General features: G+C 43.8%; 2 protein-coding genes across 3 annotated transcripts; both read left to right on the top strand.

The window, feature by feature from the left end:
* Positions 1-1,297: 1,297 nt before the first annotated feature.
* Positions 1,298-9,373, top strand: creb3l3a (cAMP responsive element binding protein 3-like 3a). 2 transcript variants are annotated; one of them, XM_056415401.1, is made up of 10 exons: positions 1,298-1,617; positions 2,470-2,586; positions 2,779-3,031; positions 4,175-4,302; positions 5,350-5,460; positions 5,541-5,647; positions 6,692-6,760; positions 6,873-6,957; positions 7,478-7,571; positions 8,617-9,373. In XM_056415401.1, the coding sequence occupies exons 1-10, from the start codon at positions 1,597-1,599 to the stop codon at positions 8,931-8,933; spliced, it is 1,302 nt and encodes a 433-aa protein (XP_056271376.1). In that variant the 5' UTR covers positions 1,298-1,596; the 3' UTR covers positions 8,934-9,373. The 2 variants fall into 2 exon arrangements, with proteins under 2 accessions (XP_056271376.1, XP_056271377.1); XM_056415402.1 differs by lacking the exon at positions 1,298-1,617 and having other exon boundaries at positions 2,498-2,586; positions 2,762-3,031.
* Positions 9,374-16,395: 7,022 nt separating this feature from the next.
* rxfp3.2b (relaxin family peptide receptor 3.2b) lies at positions 16,396-17,760 on the top strand. Its single transcript, XM_056413946.1, has one exon. It carries the CDS (start codon positions 16,396-16,398, stop codon positions 17,758-17,760), a length of 1,365 nt encoding a protein of 454 aa, XP_056269921.1.
* The last annotated feature ends 437 nt before the right edge of the window (positions 17,761-18,197 follow it).

The following is an 18,197-nucleotide window of genomic DNA, read 5'->3' as shown; positions in this document are numbered from 1 at the left end:
CACATACGACATCCCCGTCCCAGAAACCCACATCGGATAGAAAAAAAGAAGAGAAAAAAGTGAAGAACCCTTCAGGAGAGCGACAGAGGAGGATCCGTCTCCAGGATGGAAAGAAGAATAGACGTCATGTGACCAGAAGGAAGCATCACAGAGTTACATAGACACATTCAAAGAATACAACAGCGTGTGTGAATAGTTAAAAGTCAAATAAACTTTTTGCCCTCTACGGCCCGCAATGACATCAGTAACTCCTATTGGACGATGATTCCAGGCGCTGTGAACTCACGCTAACTTCCTGCCTGCCGGTGAGCTCGGAGAGGAAGCGAGCGGGAGATTTTGGGCGTTTCCTCACACTGGCAAGATCATGAGGATTTGAGATTTTCACGCTCGGGGGTGCAGAAGCCCGAGGATTAGACGGAATATTTTGGCTGGTAGCCGTTTCCCCGTTTCCAGTCTTCATGCAAAGCTGAGCCATTAACGTACAGACGTGAGAGGGTCAATCAATCTCTCTTCAAGAAAACAAGGGAGCCCATTTCCCAAAATGTCAATGAGTTTTAATTAAATTAGCGTTGCTATTCTTGTACATTTTTAAAAAATAGGAAAATTCTGTCTTTTTTTTCAGGTGGTGACACATCTCTCAATGGCCAAAGTAAACAATAATAATAATAATATAAATGTAATAAGCCCATGAAAACGCTGCTTTTGTCTGTTTAGCACCCGTCTTGCCATATGGATGATGTTCTCCTCTATGAGGAATTCATGTTTGTTGTACTTTGAAGCTTTAAAGAAAGAAAATAATTAAGCCCTGAAACAAATTATAAAAAAATTGTTTTCAAAAAAAGGTGCAAATTGTTTTTGTGTAATTATGTTTTCATCCACGGCTTTGAAGTACATCCGTGTTTTAAAGCCACCAGGCTCATTTGTGCTTAGCCTCGGGTTGTTTTTTATTAGTCCCACTTAATGTTCCCTTAATGAACAATTTCCGCTAGAACTGCCATGACACTCTAATATGCAAACTGTTTCCTCATTTATTTATTTACTTGACCAAACAATGAGATGCTTAATTAACCCCTTATCATTGGATTCCCATCCATAAGTGGGTGTAATTTAATAAACAGTTCTTTTGTTCCATGATAATATACGTGCAGTGGCTTTTGTTTTCTAGACCGTGCACCGCTGTGTCTCCATTGTGTTATGAATATATGGCAAAGGTCATGCACAGCTATCTCTGTCAATAAGCTATCGGGGGGGGAAATAAAAGGAAAATAAAAATCAGACTTTGACCCTCAGTGTGTTTTACATCTTAATGGAGACTTCATGTCCTCCGTCTCCAGATAGACCAACTTGTTTCTCAGTTGTGTACACTTGGCTCCCAATCAGATTGCATCTCCCTGTATCCAATGGGGACAAAGCGAGCCAGCTGGGTGTGTTGGGTTGGAGTTTCAACTTTGGACCCCAGAAGAAGAGCCGAGAGATACAGCGGAGGCTCTTCAGGAGCGGAAACAAAAGCACTCCACAACAGAGCAACACGATATTTGGGCTGAATCCCTGTGGTTTCAGGGACTTTGGGGGGTTTTCCTCTGATGCAAGGAAACTATGGAGCACGACCAATATCAGGTAAATAACCACATATATATATAAATATATATATAATATAATATATATTATATATTATATATTATATATTATATTATATATTATATATATATATATATATATGTCAGCCACCATATCCTTATACAGCAACGCGTATGATAAAAGTGTCAATTCTCTTTACACGTTACATTGGAAAGTCTTTTTAAAATAAACTTCCGTCTTAACAAGAAACAATTTAATTGGGTTAAGGCATAAAATCCATTCGGTTATGTTTCGGGAAAGGATTATACAACAGCGCGTATGAAATTTCAAGAAGAAGTGTCGATTTTCTTTACACATTACATCGAACAGTCTTTTCAAAATAAAATTCCGTCTTAACAATTTAATTGGGTTTTGGCAACAAAACTACCTGGTTAAGTTTGGAGAAAAGATTGTGCAATACTTGGTTAGTTTTAGGCAACACAACTACCTGGTTAAGGTTATGAAAATACCTCGGTTTGGGGTAACATAACTACGGAAGTTAGCTACGTTAATTAAGTACGAAGGTTAGCCTATACGTGACAAATAAATCAACGTTGACTTCTCGTTTCACACGGCTGAACAGAAGGTGAAATATAACTTCTTTTCTATCACAGTAAAAACATATTCATAGAAACAGAGATGTAAAGGCAGAGTGGGGATTGATATTTAACAGTACAGTGGGTTCAGGCAGGATCGTGGTGAATAACCAGCTGTCAGTAAAAAGCAATACACAGCTGTGGCGCGGTCATACGTATGAAACCCTTTTTTATAATTCGTCGTTGTCCTTGCTACCTCCAAACACAGGGCCCATATCGCTTTGTGTCGCCATTAAATGTCACGATCTCATTCCAGGATTGTGATGGCATCGAGCTGCTCGACTGGCTGTTTGATCAAAACGACGGAATCCTGCGTCTCGAGGGAACGGGACGCCATGGCAACCATCACACATGGCCAGCCCAGGACCCAAATGTGCGTGAGACCGTGGTGATCTCTGATGTCACTCGTGAATGCTGCGGGGGGGGGAAATAGCCGTTTGTGCTCTTGTGTGTGCAGTGTATTGTTCCTCCTTGACATGCTCCGCGGGTCTTTTTGAGAAGCTGTCTGTTGTCGTTTCTCACGCAGACAGACTAATGATAGCACTTAGGGCTTTTCAACCAGCAGATGCCGCAGCCGGCCCAACAGGCAGGAGACGACTTCCTCAACGTCCTCCTGAGTGGAAGCGAGTGTGTGGCGGGCTCGCCTCTCTGGCCCTCTTCTCCCAGCGACAGTGGCATCAGCGAGGACCCTCCCTCGGACCAGATGGACAGCCCTCGGCGTCCCGAGAGTCCCCCCAGACCCCCCAGGCCCGCGCAGTACTTCAGCGCCAGGCCACAAACCAAGGCGGGCCTCGAAGCCCGAGTCTCCACGGACCTCAGTGAGTCGCATATATCCACAAGATCAAACACATTTGTAACATTTTATATAACATCTAACGTTGCAACTATTGATTATGTTCATTATTGTTGTTGTTTTCTTGTTTAATGAAGTTATTGTTCGTTGTTTTATCTGCCCAAAACCCAATGACAATCATGCATTCAGGTGTTTATTTTAATATTTTGCCTATTAACGACTTTAGATGTCTCCTAAATTAACCTACATTGCCTCATTTGCCTATTTACATATACAATTTCTAAATACCTATATTATTATAATATATATAATATTAGTCTTAATATAAGTAATCGAATAGGGGAGTTTCATGGTGATATCTATTAAAAAAATTCATCCGGAGAAGCAAAAAGTATAGAAGTTTACAATAAATATTGTTTTTTTCTCATACTCTGAGCCAGAAAAGTAAACGTCAGTAGCACTTAGATTCACAATTTCACCTTGTTTCCCTAAAAGCATGGATAAATCAGATGTGTTATGGCTGTTGACAGAATTTTCTGATTTATTTATTGCCGTCAGGAGATACCCAAATGTCCCCCAGTAAAAAAACATTACTCTGACATGTCCTCAAAACAAAACAAGACTTTTAAAATTGGCTTTCTGATCAGATGAATGCAAATAAACACATATTGAATCTGATAATTTATATTGTTAAAAATATAATTTCAGCAAATTTACCGTAGAAGTTTACTCTTGACATCTATTGGTTAAAAAGTTTACCCCGTCTGGGGGGGTCTCCCCTTTACCACCTAACATCATCATTTCACTCAGATTACGTCATATCAAATTGTGTTTCCTGTGGTTTGAAGCCTCCAGGCTCATAAGCAGAGAAGAATCCATGAAAAACAAATTGTGAGTGTGACATTTCAGTCACATCCATCGCATATGAATCCTCGGATCTCTTGTATCCCTGAAGATAAAGTCAGATCTCACACGTTATTTGTCCCTCTGCACAAGACAGCTGAAACAACACAAGACGCAGATGTTATTCTTGATGCAAAGCACACATGTTGGGAACCAAACAAAGCAATTACTCGCGTCAAATTAAGGTTCCAAGTCTCTTTTGTTGTGGTTATTGTTGATGTTTACCCCTGAATCCAAACAATGCCAATACTCTGTGTGGGTGCAGATGGCTGGGAGGCCAAATTCCCAACAGGCAGCGCTACACAATATCCTTCCGACGTGCACCAGCCACCGCTGCCCTCTGGCTTCCCGATGACGATTAAGGATCTGCTGCTGTCTGGCACACCGGAGCCCGTAAGTGGTCGTGTGGCGGGGGTGGAGTCGGGCGGGCGGGAAGGACATCGGGTGTTTGTGGGTGTTGGGTTTCTTTCTTTGGCTGCTTGTAGTTTACTTTTTTTGTGAGTCAGTGCGTGTACATTTATGTATTTTTGTGAAAAACACTTGCTGAAAACTCAGTAAGGGGCGTGGCCTTATTCCTTTTAACTTGTGTTAAGTGGAAGGTGAGTATGCTGCCACATAGAGGAGGTTTTTAGTTTTCTTTTATGATCTTTTAAAAAAAAGTCTGGCTCAAAGACTGTAAGAAGTGGAAGTATTGTCTCCCTGACGTCACCCATTGGTTTTATGGACCGCTGTCTCGAGGTCGCCATCTTGGTTTCATGGAACCAGAAGTGACACGAGAGGGCGGAGCTACAATCAAACGCTAAATACGAGTCCACCCAGAAAAATTACAATTAACTTTCATGAATTGAAAAAAACACTGTAAATTGCTTACATTTCTAAAACAAAAAAAACAAGGACATAATGAGACCGATAATAAGGTAGCCACACCCTAAAGCATACCACGCTCCATCAATCTATTTAATTTCGATCCCTAACTGGCATTTCGTAAAGAGAGTATTATGGAGCGCCGCCCGTTATCTCAGACAACCTTCCCCCTGAACAGTCAAGCTGTGAAGTATTTTCTTCCCAAAGAAAAATATTTCTAACGGTGGATGATATCATGTGAAAACACAAGAGCACAAGAATCAGAATAAATAGGTGTTTCTTCTCAAATGTAAGAGTGATTGTGGGGGTGTGTGGATGTCAGCCCACTCCAGCTAATGATTCCATCTCCTCATAAGATGGAGAGAATGGCAGAATACAACTTTCTCACATCGTAATTGCTTTGCGGTAGCCATGAAATGAGTGTGATCTCGGAGGTCTGATAGTCTGCACTCATTTAACTACTTCCTGTGAGGCTCTAGGGAGAAAGAGAGAAGGAGAGGGGCGGAGGAGGAGATGTGTGGGGGCGGACAGAAAATGTAATCACATTTAATATTAGTATTCACATGTCACCGCCAGACCCCGCACCCATCCCATCATTCCATTCAAGAGTTGATTCTCAATGAAGATGAGAAGAAGCTTCTGGCAAAGGAGGGCGTGGCTCTCCCCAGCCAGCTGCCTCTAACAAAGGTAAACCGGCTACCAATAATTCCAAATCAATTATCAAGCACAACAGAGTTTATCTTGTGCTAATGTCCATTTCAATCTAGTACGAGGAACGGATTCTGAAAAAAATACGCAGGAAGATTCGCAATAAGCAGTCGGCTCAGGAGAGCAGGAAGAAGAAGAAGGAGTACATCGACGGGCTGGAGAGCAGGTGAGGGAGTCACGGCCGAGAGGACGACCGGTCAATCGATGCACGGCCCAAAACACGCGTAGTTCCTGCACACGGCTGTTTGTATTTACCCAATACCAATACAACAAATAAACAAGTGCAGATTGTAGCCCCCCCCCCCCCCACACACACACACACACACACTTTTTCTGGATAATTTTTTGCACTTTGGCCAAAAATATTGAATACACTTAAAATATTTGTTTTATAAGGCTAAGGCCTCCATGCAGCCCTTGGTCAGTGAAATTTATGAAAGTCACCACGTGGCATACTGATGTGCCAGCAATTCCTTGTTACCATGACTCCCTGGTTTGATTTGGAGCTTATTCATATATGTCATTCGCCTATTTAACATATCCGCCGTCTCGCCGGAGTTTGGGCTCATCCCCAGCGCATCGGCCCGAATGTGAACTGGCAGCTGAGTGGCCGTCATCTGGCGGTGATTCCGCTTCTTATTGGTTTGAAAGCTCGTAAACTGAAACTGAATCGTCTCTCGGCTCCAACTCCAGTCTCGCTCTCTCGCACATCTCCAGTCGGTAATCAGACTGTAAACAATGAGCGCCGGAGCAGGAAGTCTATCCGCTGGCGATACCCCAGAAGTCCAGACCCGAACCCTTCGGAGGCTCATCCGTAGGACCAGAGGGCCGTTACAGACAACAATGCTGAAAACATCAGCTCAAAACTTGCCTCAGTTATAAAAAAAAACAATTTTACTATCAAATTGTTATAATTTCATGGTAATGTGAGCCGCGAAATGTGAGTTTTAAGAGACAAGCTGAACAGGTGTGAATTTAATATCCCACCTATGGTACTATAACATATCTGCCCGTAGTGGAAAGTGAAGTTTATTTCTGAATATTGCAATGAATTATGTGAACTCACCTAAATAAATCACTTCCTGTCCTTTTAAATCTCTCCCCGAACAATTCTCCGTCACTCGGCGCCTCGTCAAAACCCAGTGAGATATTTATATCGTTCGTTTGTCAGTGCGTGATTCCCCCTTGTTGTTGTTGTCACGTCCTCTAGGATGGCTGCCTGCAACGCACACAACCAGGAGCTGCAGAGGAAGTTGTCCCAGCTGCAGAAATGCAACATGTGAGGGATTTAAAAAAGATCTCTTCCTGACATTATGACACCTCTTCGACACAGAAACTGCATATTTTTCTTTGTTTTTCCCCTCTTTCTCTTCCCTTTTCCTTCTCCGCAGGTCGCTGATGGAACAGTTGCGCAGGCTGCAGGCCATGGTCATGAACTCCTCCAACAAGCCGGCCCAGACTGGGACATGCGTACTGGTACGCACGTCCGCTTTATGAACGCATCCATATGACTCGCCGTTTAAAAAAAACACAGTTATGCCAAAAGCCAAATAGCAACAACAGTCGCAGCTGGATTAACCATCGAGAAATGCACAGAGGACACACAAGCACAAAGGACGGACAAAGAAATACACGTTCCTTTGACTCTCTGCCTCGACAGAAGCCATTCATTGCCTTTGATCACGCACGTGGAATACGGTGCAAGGCCCGAGGCAACACGAGTAGAGAAAGAATAAAAAGAATGTAACTTTAAATCTATAAATATGAATGAGCGTCGGTTCCCAGTCGCAGCGTGCTCAGCTTTTGCGCGAGAAGCACGGCGAGAAAAATGATTTCCAATTCCTCCTGAGCATTGCATATACAAAAAAAAAAGCATATTCACAGAGAAGATATCCAAACCACTCGCTAGAAGAAAAGCAACAGATGTTGAAGCATCTCTCGGCGGGGTCCTTTATCCGACTATTTTTTTCCCCGTCCCTTTTCATTACTTTCCTAGGTGCTTCTGATCTCCTTCTCACTGATCCTGTTCCCCAGCCTCAAGCTTTTCTCTGACACCAAGGTCAGCCAAGGAGACTTCAGTCCAGTCAGAAGTGAGTAACCTTGAGTGCCAAATCACTTTGTTTGCCCGCCTGCAGTCTAATCCTCCACCTCTCTGGAACATCAGAGGAGCTTGTTGTGCTGTGCAAAAGTGCCTCTCGAAACGTCGACTACATATAAAAAGTGGGCGGAGTCATCGTGGCGTCACCCATTGGTTTGCTGACTTTACGTCACGGCTCTTTACGTCACTAAAGTGTAGCTACATTCTCCCCTAAAGCATACTAATTATGGTCTATTTTACTTTAAAGATCACCATCATTTACTCTGTGGATGTCACGCTGTATTGAAGAAGACTTGAAACCATAAACTCATGTGTACAATGTTCACTGAGGCAAATAAATCCAGTAAGAAGTATAAAGCCATTCTCTCGTACAGACTTCTATACAATTTGACTTATTTTTTGCAACCGGAGGAGTCGCCCCCTGCTGGTCAGTAGAGAGAATGCACGTTTAAGACACTTCCACCGTGGCTTCTTTAACCCTTGTGTTGCCTTCGGGTCATTTTGACCCGATTCAATATTTAACCCTCCTGTCACCTTCGGGTCAATTTGACCCGATTCAATGTTTAATGTCGGTGTTCTTTCGGGAGTCAACAAACAAACATAAAGTACCTCACACTTAAACTTGGAAAACAATATTAATTCTAATAATTTTCTGGAGATTTTAATAGCTGGGGTCATATTGACCTCAAGGGTAAAATATGTTAGTAAATATAAAGGTAACAGGAGGGTTAAACATTGAATCGGGTCATATTGACCCGAAGGCGACAGGAGGGTGAAACATTGAATCGGGTCAAATTGACCCGAAGGCGACACAAGGGTTAAAGTCAGGAGACATTGGTTTCATATGAAGTTTAATCGCAATAGCTAGGTTTCAATACAGCAGTTGTCCCCCTGCTGGTCAGGAGAGAGAATGCATGTTTAAGACACTTCAATTGCAAAAGCCAGGTTTCAATACGTAGAAGGCAGTTGTTTACGTCGAATTCAAACACTTAATGTCAACTTCTGCTTCTTTCTCTCTCCGTCTTCCTCTCACACAGTCCAGTCACGGTCTCTGCAGAACCTCCAGGCCTCCCGTGTGCTGCACGTCTCTGAATCCCCATTCCCCGCCGAGGACGAGCCGGAGCCTCTGCACCGGCATCTCCCCGGTGACCGGGCATTGGAAGATATTACCGCCATGATGGGAAAGCTGGGAGTGGACCCAGACCAGTCCGGCGTGGAGCCCCTGGCTGTAAACGGCAGTCAGCAAGAGAGGATCGGTCATTTCCAGGTGGACCCAATTACCGGGCACATATCTTCTTTGACCTTGGATCCCCGGCGCTCCGCCCGGCTGCGACCACACGCAGATGACATGTAATGGGAATGAATACATTATTGCGACATGATTTTCCCGAAAGCACTAAATCGACCTCCTCCTGATGGCAGAGCAGGGAATTAACTGGGGCTGCTGTTTACACAGACAGGGAGACTAGGTTTAGAATCAATCCTTTTTTTATCGTATATATATTTAGTTTGTCCGTCTTTTCCATATTTGTGCTAATGTTTTATTTCAGTTTGGGGATTTTTGAATCTCAACACTAAAATGTGCTGCGTGTCCTTTGTCTCCTGGCTTCGATAACATGCCAGTGTGAGTTTGTGTTTAAAACTGGGGAAACAGAAAACTGTGATTATGTGAACAGTTTTGATCTCAATGAATAACGTGTAAGATGTCAAAGAATTTTGAATCGTCATTTGATCGGAACCGTTTGGATTAATTCCTGGGTAAAAAACGCACTGAAATAAAAGACGTCAAAATGAGATCAGTGGCACGGAAGATTTCAGACTTTTATGAATATAACAAAGTGCAATAATTCCCCCGATAGAGACTGAAAAGATCCGATGTCTAGACGAGCCGTACTCAAAGGTCACGTACTGCAGGTTTGATGTTAAGCAGAGACGGCGGAAAAAAAGTGGGCCAAAGGTGAGAGACATGGCCTCATGTCTCGTGACTCTTACCCAATAAGTCATATCTTTGATCAATTTTTTTGTTGAAGACAGATAGTCGCTTGTGTCCACAGATCTCACAGATCACACATCGACGGGGTGAAAGTGTTCTCGTGCTCGCGTCTATCCTCGGCCTTAAATGATTAAATGAGCCCAAAAAAACGAAAAGTCACTTTCTGACCGAACAGAATAATCCTAAAGGAGGAAGTTAATATAAAGATCATGCAACATCCCCTGATAAATTGATTTATCACATTTCTGCAAGGCACATAAAACGCACTATTGTCAAATTGTCCTCGACATAACTGAATTTTTAAACCTCTTAAATAATGGAAACCTTTAATAATGGAAAGGCTCTTAAGAGATGTGTGTTTCATAATGTATCAAACCTGACGTGAAGGGCATCACATCAAAGGGAATTATACAACACCCACAACACCGTGTTAGCTTTTCATCATAGACTGTAGAGAACAAGTGGTCGCCATGACGTCCACCACTGGTTCGTGGTTTTGTCTCCCAACATTCCCACAACATCCGCGGGAGATTTGGGCTGCCTCACCGTCAACACATTTAAAACATTTAAGATTTGAGGGCTCTCTCCGTTATTATGTTCCCGTTCATGAACACTTTCGGTTTGCCCGTATTTCTGCAGGATTTATCCGCAGGGAATTACCCACAGTTCACAGCGCCGTGACGTTAAGCGGAGTATTGTGGAAGCCAGACATGCACGAATAAAAAAGGTAAACAGAGATGGGATGAACACATGAAAGCAGAGACTATATTTCACACCTAGTACACCCTTAAACTTTTGATTTTTATTTGATTATCGAAGCTGTTTGGACCAAAACGAGTCAAGAGATTATTCGTCAATCACCCCTTATCTTGCCTTTTGATGAAGTCCCAGAGTGAAAACACAGGAAACTCCCTAACTTGTTAGCGCCCTGTCAATCATAAGGTAGCCCCGCCCTTAGCATACCCTGCTCACATCGACGATTCTACTCTAAATGGCACCATAATGTACTCGATGAACATCGTGCTATACTGAAGGAGACTCGAAAGGAGCCATTAAGACCGTACACTCGTGTTTACACGGTTTTATACTGAGGGAATCAATCATGTTTCAAGAGTCTCATTGAGTTCTATACAATCATAAATGTATGGAGCACATTTCATTGCCACTCATCCATAAGTTGTTGAACGTCTGGAGCACTCGGCAGACCGACGTGCCGACTCAAGCCTGTTGAATTCGAGCTGCCCATAGTTTCACTTTTGCGGTTTTCATAGAAGATTAAAGCAGATCCCACCAACATTCATTTTTCTGCACATTGAATTCTTGTTATTCTTTGATGTGTGATAAATAAAGGCTCATTCTGCGTTTTCCCGGGGAAGCCGATCCATTGTCGTCGTTCAGTTTATTAATATAGTCTAATGTCTTTGATTTGAATACGAATAAGAGTCGACTGTCTGCGGAGGACGGGATTAGGAATCATTTGTTCTGTAAAGCTGATTATTTAAAGGAAAAGATACCACACTCCATTCAAACTTCAGTCATTCGTCATGAAAGTAAACACACAGAATGCTCTGCGACGGAGCAGATGGCGCGTGAGCCGCTCCGTCTATCGGACCTCCGTCCATCCCCCTTCCACTCGACTCCATCTTGTTTGTTATTTTCCCTCTAATCAGTGTAATTGACCTCCGTTGTCTTTAATCAGCACTTCGGGCCCATCTTTTTGATTAACCCGATCCCTCCGGACCCGGGAAGACTCTTGGCGTTTGTGGACCGTAAGAGAATAATGGCGAGATTGAGTGTCAATCAGAAAGAGCCGGCGTCTTCTTTTTTAATCTCTAAAAAGGGGGGCTTTCTCTTTCAAAGTCCAACGCTGACCCAGAAACACTTCAAGCGGTGCTGGCTCGGCGAAGGATTCCAGAGAACCTCAAAACATTCTTCTTAAGAAAATTGGTATCTCCGACTTCAAAGGAAGGGAGAGGAAATAAAAGCGGCCAACTCGACACTTTTGTGGTGCAGTGTGCGTTTCTGCTGCAGCACTGATTTGCTCATATAAGACCGAGCTGCAGTTTAAAAAATATATATATATAGTTTGCATTTGCACTTTTTTTCAGTTCTGACTTGAGACAAATTATCTTTCAGTAACGACACGCATCCAAGGATAAATACATAGTCATCAACAAAGAATACAAATGTTAAAAAATTTAAAGACTCACGACTCCATCAAAAGCAATATTGAAAGAAAACGTCAGAAGCGTAGAATTTCTCGGTATTTCGTTGACAAAAGATAAAACCCCCCGGCACATTTTTAATCAAAGCTCAGATTCTAGCCATAAAAACCAAACACAGCGGCTCGGAGTGAGATATCTAAAGAGATTCTGAAGGCCCAGACGGTCTGAAGGAGTCCGTATATCAATTCAATTAGTTCTGCCTCTAATCACGATGTCAGGAGTGTGTGTGTGTAGGTGTGTGTGTGTGTGTGTGTGTGTGAGCATGTGAGTGAGCGTGGGGGGGAAGGGGGGGATCATTTTAAATCCCCTTTGGATTCATTCACCCTATGAAGACGTTCGGCAATGTATATACACACGTTATGTATGATTGATAGACTCTCAGGTTAACGAGGTCGTTTAATACACACGATATTCATAGCTCTCCTCTCCTTAGAATAATTTTTTTTTATTGGGAAACAGAAAGTTTTGTTCCTGAGAGGCTGATTTGCATTTCTTGAGTTTTTTTTCTACTTGTTGCCATAGCTCTAATTTTCTGTTTTTTGGCATTTTAGTATGGTACGCGTTTCTGTGGCCCTTTATTTCTTTTAGATAATTATTGCCTATTCAAAGATTTCTTTTCAGCAGACCACCCAGCTAGAGCACTTGAGATGTTCTGTGGGCAAATGAATAATTTCAAACTCGTTAAACCTCGACTTGGAGGGGGTGAGTCGACACGCTAACCTCAGAAAACCTCAGAAAAATACATCATAAATGTGTTTTACAAGTCGGTGCAATCTCTACAGAGAGAGATGTAACGACTGCGGAATCAGACGAGAGAAGCAACATGAATCGTCCTCAAAGCACTCTGAATCGATGAGGAGGTGTCTGGAAATTCATATTTATATACAAATATGTATATATATTTGTATATTTATATTCATATATGTATCTATATATATTTATATATATATATATTTATATATATTAATATTTATATATAAACATATATATATATATATTACTGAATTGTATGAATAAGATGTCCTTATTATGTTAGCATTGGAATAAATATTAAATATTTAACTGCATAGTAGTTATATGTGTGCGTCGCTGAGATGTTTGCTGAAATTGATTGGATGGACCTACCAAAAAATAATTCCCCCAGCCGCCACTGCATTGTGGTCTGGCCCAGATTAGGTCGGTAAAGGTAAAGTTATGGAAGTTTATTGTCATAGTAAAACATACAGTATAATGAAATGTACAGCAGCAACAGTAAAAAATATGTCTAAAAACATTTAAGACAGGACTTTTTTTTTAGCATTGAGGGAGGATGCTGCAGACGGCATCCTCTCTGAATGGCCTCAATACTGAAGCGCTTTACACTTCTTCTTTCTAACGGCCATCAAAGGACGACAAACAAAACATTCTTCTGATTGTATTGAAGTCTATGAGAAAATGACTCGTTCAATACAGCATAATGTTCACAGAGTTTTTTAGCAAATGACGGTCCCATTCACGGTGAGACACACAGTAAAGCAGGGCATTGTGTGTTTCATGGTGATTCAAAGAGTCCAAATATGTGCAGAACATTCAGAAGTAACTTGTAAAGCTCTCATAGCCTCGTAGAACAAAGTTCACAATGCAAAGACCAAATTCCGCCAAAGAAAGTGACGCGTTTACCGATATTCATCGCAACTGCTGGAGGCTTTATCCACATTCGGATCTCGGCGTCCTTGGCGGCCGCATAATAACTCTGAGTCGCTGAAAGCTGGCTCGGTATGCAGTCTGTGAGATGTCAGGTGTTTGTAAGCAGTCAGTCTGCGCCGAATTATTCTACATCACAGATTTGAACGCTCAGGTGTTCTGTCGGGGCTCCTGCATTCGGAGGTTTAAGGGTTGTTAAAATGTCAAGAACTGGGTCACAACGGATTTAAAGAGTGCAGATTATTTATTTATTTCACTTTTTATCCACCCGTGTCTTTTTAATTTGCTCAGAAACTTACAGGGAGGGGAAGTGACTCAGGGTAATACACATTTGCCATCGTCTGTACACAATATTTTAGTTTTAAACTGTTATTACTCTTATTCTGAAATCTACACAGGTTTCAGTGTTGGACTATACGATATCAGCTGCAGGTAGCACAGCATGATGCCGTTGATGCCGGCTGGAAGTCAACAAGAAAAGTGATATTTATTTGGTAAAGGAAACATATTATGGTAATCTCGATGGACATAAAACTACAGAAATGTAGTTATGAGGAGAGATACCCCAGCTGAATAAGGTCAAATTAAATAAATAGTCGATATATCATCATTAAACTTCCCAGTTGATTACTTTCAATGGGATTTTTTGGGTATTACAATATAAAAATATATTGTCCTAATGATGTACATTTCTAGAACATTTGATATTTGATATAGTTTATAAATATTGTTTTATTTTGCTGAAATATCAGAATCAAAGGATTTGATTTTATAGAAGGAATGTTGGAGGTCTCCTCGTATCACACTGTCAGTAGCCATTAGAAATCCATTTCCCCATGTTTTGAAATGTTCTGTAAGGCAGGCCATGAATGAAATATGAATAACCCCCGCTGTCAAAACATTCAGCATATAGATAGGAATGAAACCGGAAAGTTTGATGGATTCAAATGGAGATTTCAGAAAAAACGGCCTTTAAATGTATCATATGCTGAGATGTTTCCACCCCCAAAAAACGATGCTGCAAAACATAACCCCTCCCTATCATACATATATACATACAAGTGTGTGGTGGACCCTGCCGCATGTGTTTTAGGCCTTTCGGAGTGTAAAGTGAGCCCTCTGGGCTCCATGGTGTGTAATCCTCAGCCAATAAGAATGGACCGACAGGGTGTTTGTCCCATTCATTTCTCTGACTTCCTGCCTTGTTCTCACGAATGCCGCTCTCTCTCCTCACACACTCCATGCCTCTCTCGCCCTCGCTCGCTGACCTATTGTAAAGTTCAGTCGGCCTTCATTTTGAAAGACATCCCAGTTGTGTTAACATTGGTACTGATAGCTATCACCATGTAACTTCCCCAGTTGATTACTTAAAACACGACTTTTTTTGCATGCTTTCTGAAATAGTATGTCTAAATATGCAAATGAGGCATATTTATAATCATAACTTTTGGTATATTTAGGAGAAGTCTGGAGACACAGGTCAGCAACACCTAAATGTGTATTTTCGGTGTTTTTTTCCCGCCGTAATGGAAGCAAAATAGCCTTAAATCTTAAAATAGACCGCTGCATGAAGAAAGTATTTATGTTGGCCTGCAGCGGGCAAAGTAAATACATTCTGAGCCAGAAAACATTCTGTAATCAGCCGGTTGGCAGTTTCGTAATGTTTCGGCTTGTTTGTAAATAACTCGCACGATTTGACATTTAATAAATTTAAACATGATGATACATTATGCAGTGTGCGATAATGCAACTTGATGATTTTAAATCATCAAGACTTATACAGTTACGAATTTTGTTCTTGTTTTTATATTCAGAATCAAAGGCATTAATAAAGCTATATAAACAACATGTATTGCCAACATACCAACAAAAGCTGTGGTAGCTGAGCAAATTTACAACTCAATATATCCAAAACTGTGTGTATGTTTTTATGTCAACAGAGGCAGCTAAAATTCTGTCCATTCTAACTCTGGCACTTATTAAATAAACCATTTAAATAAAAAATAAAGAGCTACAAACCTCTTTTTTTACATGATTAAAAGCATTTGTAATATTTCAATAAGTGCCATATACACAACTATTAATATTAGTAGGAGTATTGGCAATAGCATCTTTATTTTATTTCATTTTCATGAAGGGCAGTTTTGGAGACGCCACTAACCTTCCACCTTCCTCCGAGTAGTAACAGTGTGTGGGAGTGCGTGTACGTGTGCGTGTATGTGTGAGGGGGGGGGGAGTACACACACACACACACACACGCACACACACAGAACAGGGAAAACGCACGACTGTTTCATCAGAAAGGAATCTAAAGCGAAAGTACATGTCCTCGTCCGTTGAGGTTGTTCTTTTTTTTTACAAAAGATGCAATATAGCTTCATCTTCTAAATCTTTTTCATCTTCCCACAAGTATTCCCCCTGTGCCCCCCCCCCCCCCCCCCCCCGTGCTCTTGAGATAGAACATCAAACGCGCTGTGCGTCGGAGACATCTCCGCACCTTTTACGCACACACTTTGTTTCCACGTGCCCAAAAAGCTCGCTTTGAAAAAAAAGAAGAAAAAAAGCTGCGCGGCACAAACATGATTATCTGGAAGGTGCCGGTGTCACGTCGGAGCACTTCGCAGATTCACAGCTGTCGGAACGTGCTTGGGAGACTTTGATGTGGGGAATTTGCTCCGGTCCAATAATCTGGCTGGTGAGATGATGAGCTTCGACCGCGCGGCTGAGCTCCCCCGCGCGTTCACGTGGAACCTATAAACGGACGTGGCGCGCAGAGGAGAAGAGGAGGAGAGGATCTGTGGCGCCTGCGGGAGATACAAAACCAGCAAAACATGCACGCAGTTCTCTCTCTCCTTCAAACACGTGGCTCTCCAACTTTGATGCCCGCGGTGATGTGAGACTCCGAGAGTTCAGCCATGCAGCCGAATGAGACTGGAGCCCCGACGCTGGCTCCAGAGCCGTGTGAGCAGCAGACGCTCCAGGAGGACAACACCGGCAACTTGTCGCTGCACTGCTGGCTGCAGCTCCTCAGCAGGGAATCCGTCTCGGAGCTCCAAGGAGACGGCGCCAGCCTGGCGGTGCGCGTGCTGATCGCCTGCGTCTACGCCGTCGTCTGTGCGCTGGGGCTGGTGGGGAACTCGCTGGCTCTGTATCTGCTGCACTCCCGGTACCGGCAAAAGCAGTCGTCCATCAACTGCTTTGTGATGGGGCTGGCCGTCTCCGACCTCCAATTTGTTCTGACGTTACCCTTCTGGGCGGTGGACACGGCTCTGGACTTCCGCTGGCCGTTTGGCCGCGTGATGTGCAAAATCGTCAGCTCCGTCACCACCATGAACATGTACGCCAGCGTGTTCTTCCTCACCGCGATGAGCATGGCGCGCTACTACACCATGTCCTCCGCGATGAAGATGCACAGCCGGCGGGCGGCGGCAACGAGAGCCAAGTGGACCAGCCTTGGAATCTGGGCCGTCTCTCTGGTGGCCACTTTGCCCCACGCCGTCTACTCCACCAGCGTCCAGGTGTCGGATGAAGAACTTTGCCTGGTGCGCTTCCCGGACTCGGGCAGCTGGGATCCGCAGCTTCTTTTGGGTCTCTACCAGCTGCAAAAAGTCCTCCTGGGATTCCTCATCCCTTTGATCATCATCACCGCCTGCTACCTGCTGCTCGTGCGCTTCATCCTCGGCCGCCGCATCGCGGGCGCCGGGGGCCCGGAGGTGGAGCAGGGCCGGCAAAGGCGGCGCTCCAAAGTCACCAAATCCATCGTGATCGTGGTGCTGTCCTTCTTCCTTTGCTGGCTGCCCAATCAGGCGATGACGATGTGGGGGGTGCTCATCAAGTTCGACCTGGTGCCCTTCAGCAAGGCCTTCTACAACGTGCAGGCGTACGCCTTCCCGCTGACCGTGTGCTTGGCGCACACCAACAGCTGCCTCAACCCCGTGCTCTACTGCCTGGTTCGCCAGGAGTTTCGAGCCGGCCTCAAGGAACTTCTGCTCCCCGCCACGCAGTCCTTCAGGGGCCTGACTCTATGGCTGCAGCGCAAGGCCAGAGTGGCCGAGCCGCCGCCGCCAACCCCAACACCAACCCCAACGCCAACGCCAACCCCAACCCCAATGCCAACCCCAACGCCAACGCCAACGCCAACCCCAACGCCAACCCCAACCCCAATGCCAACCCCAACCCCAACGCCAACGCCAACCCCAACCCCAACCCCAACCCCAACCCCAACGCCAACCCCAACGCCAACGCCGCCTGTTCCTGTGCCGGTCCAATTGGATGTCTGACTCTGATGCTGAAGGACGAACTCACAAAGTCAAACAATGCACCATTGATCCGGAGTTATTCGACTTGACGGTGCATCCGTCTCGACCCTGTCAACGCGTCTTTCTGGTCTTTGAATATGACATCCTAATGGACGACCCGGTGGGATGTGCCCCACTTTTACTGCGTGCTCCCGAGATTCACTCAGCAAATATTTGTTAAACAATGTCTCTCTCTCTCTCCGTCTGCCTCGATACGTCTGCTGCTCTCTGGTAATTGTGGCACGCGTGTGTAGAAGACACTCACAAATGAGATATGTCATTCATTTCTGGCACCGACCGTGATGAGCTGAACCTCAATTAACACCGGCGACGCGAGGGGGGGGGGGGGGGGGCTCAACACTCCCTCAACGGGATGAATGAAGACGACTTCACTGATCAAACTTTCTGACTGTGAGTGG

This window comes from Pseudoliparis swirei, chromosome 5 (genome assembly GCF_029220125.1).
Source record: "Pseudoliparis swirei isolate HS2019 ecotype Mariana Trench chromosome 5, NWPU_hadal_v1, whole genome shotgun sequence".
In the NCBI taxonomy this organism is placed as follows: domain Eukaryota; kingdom Metazoa; phylum Chordata; class Actinopteri; order Perciformes; family Liparidae; genus Pseudoliparis; species Pseudoliparis swirei.
The sequence above is the reverse complement of the archived record's forward strand: the minus strand, read 5'-3'. Positions and strand labels throughout refer to the sequence as shown.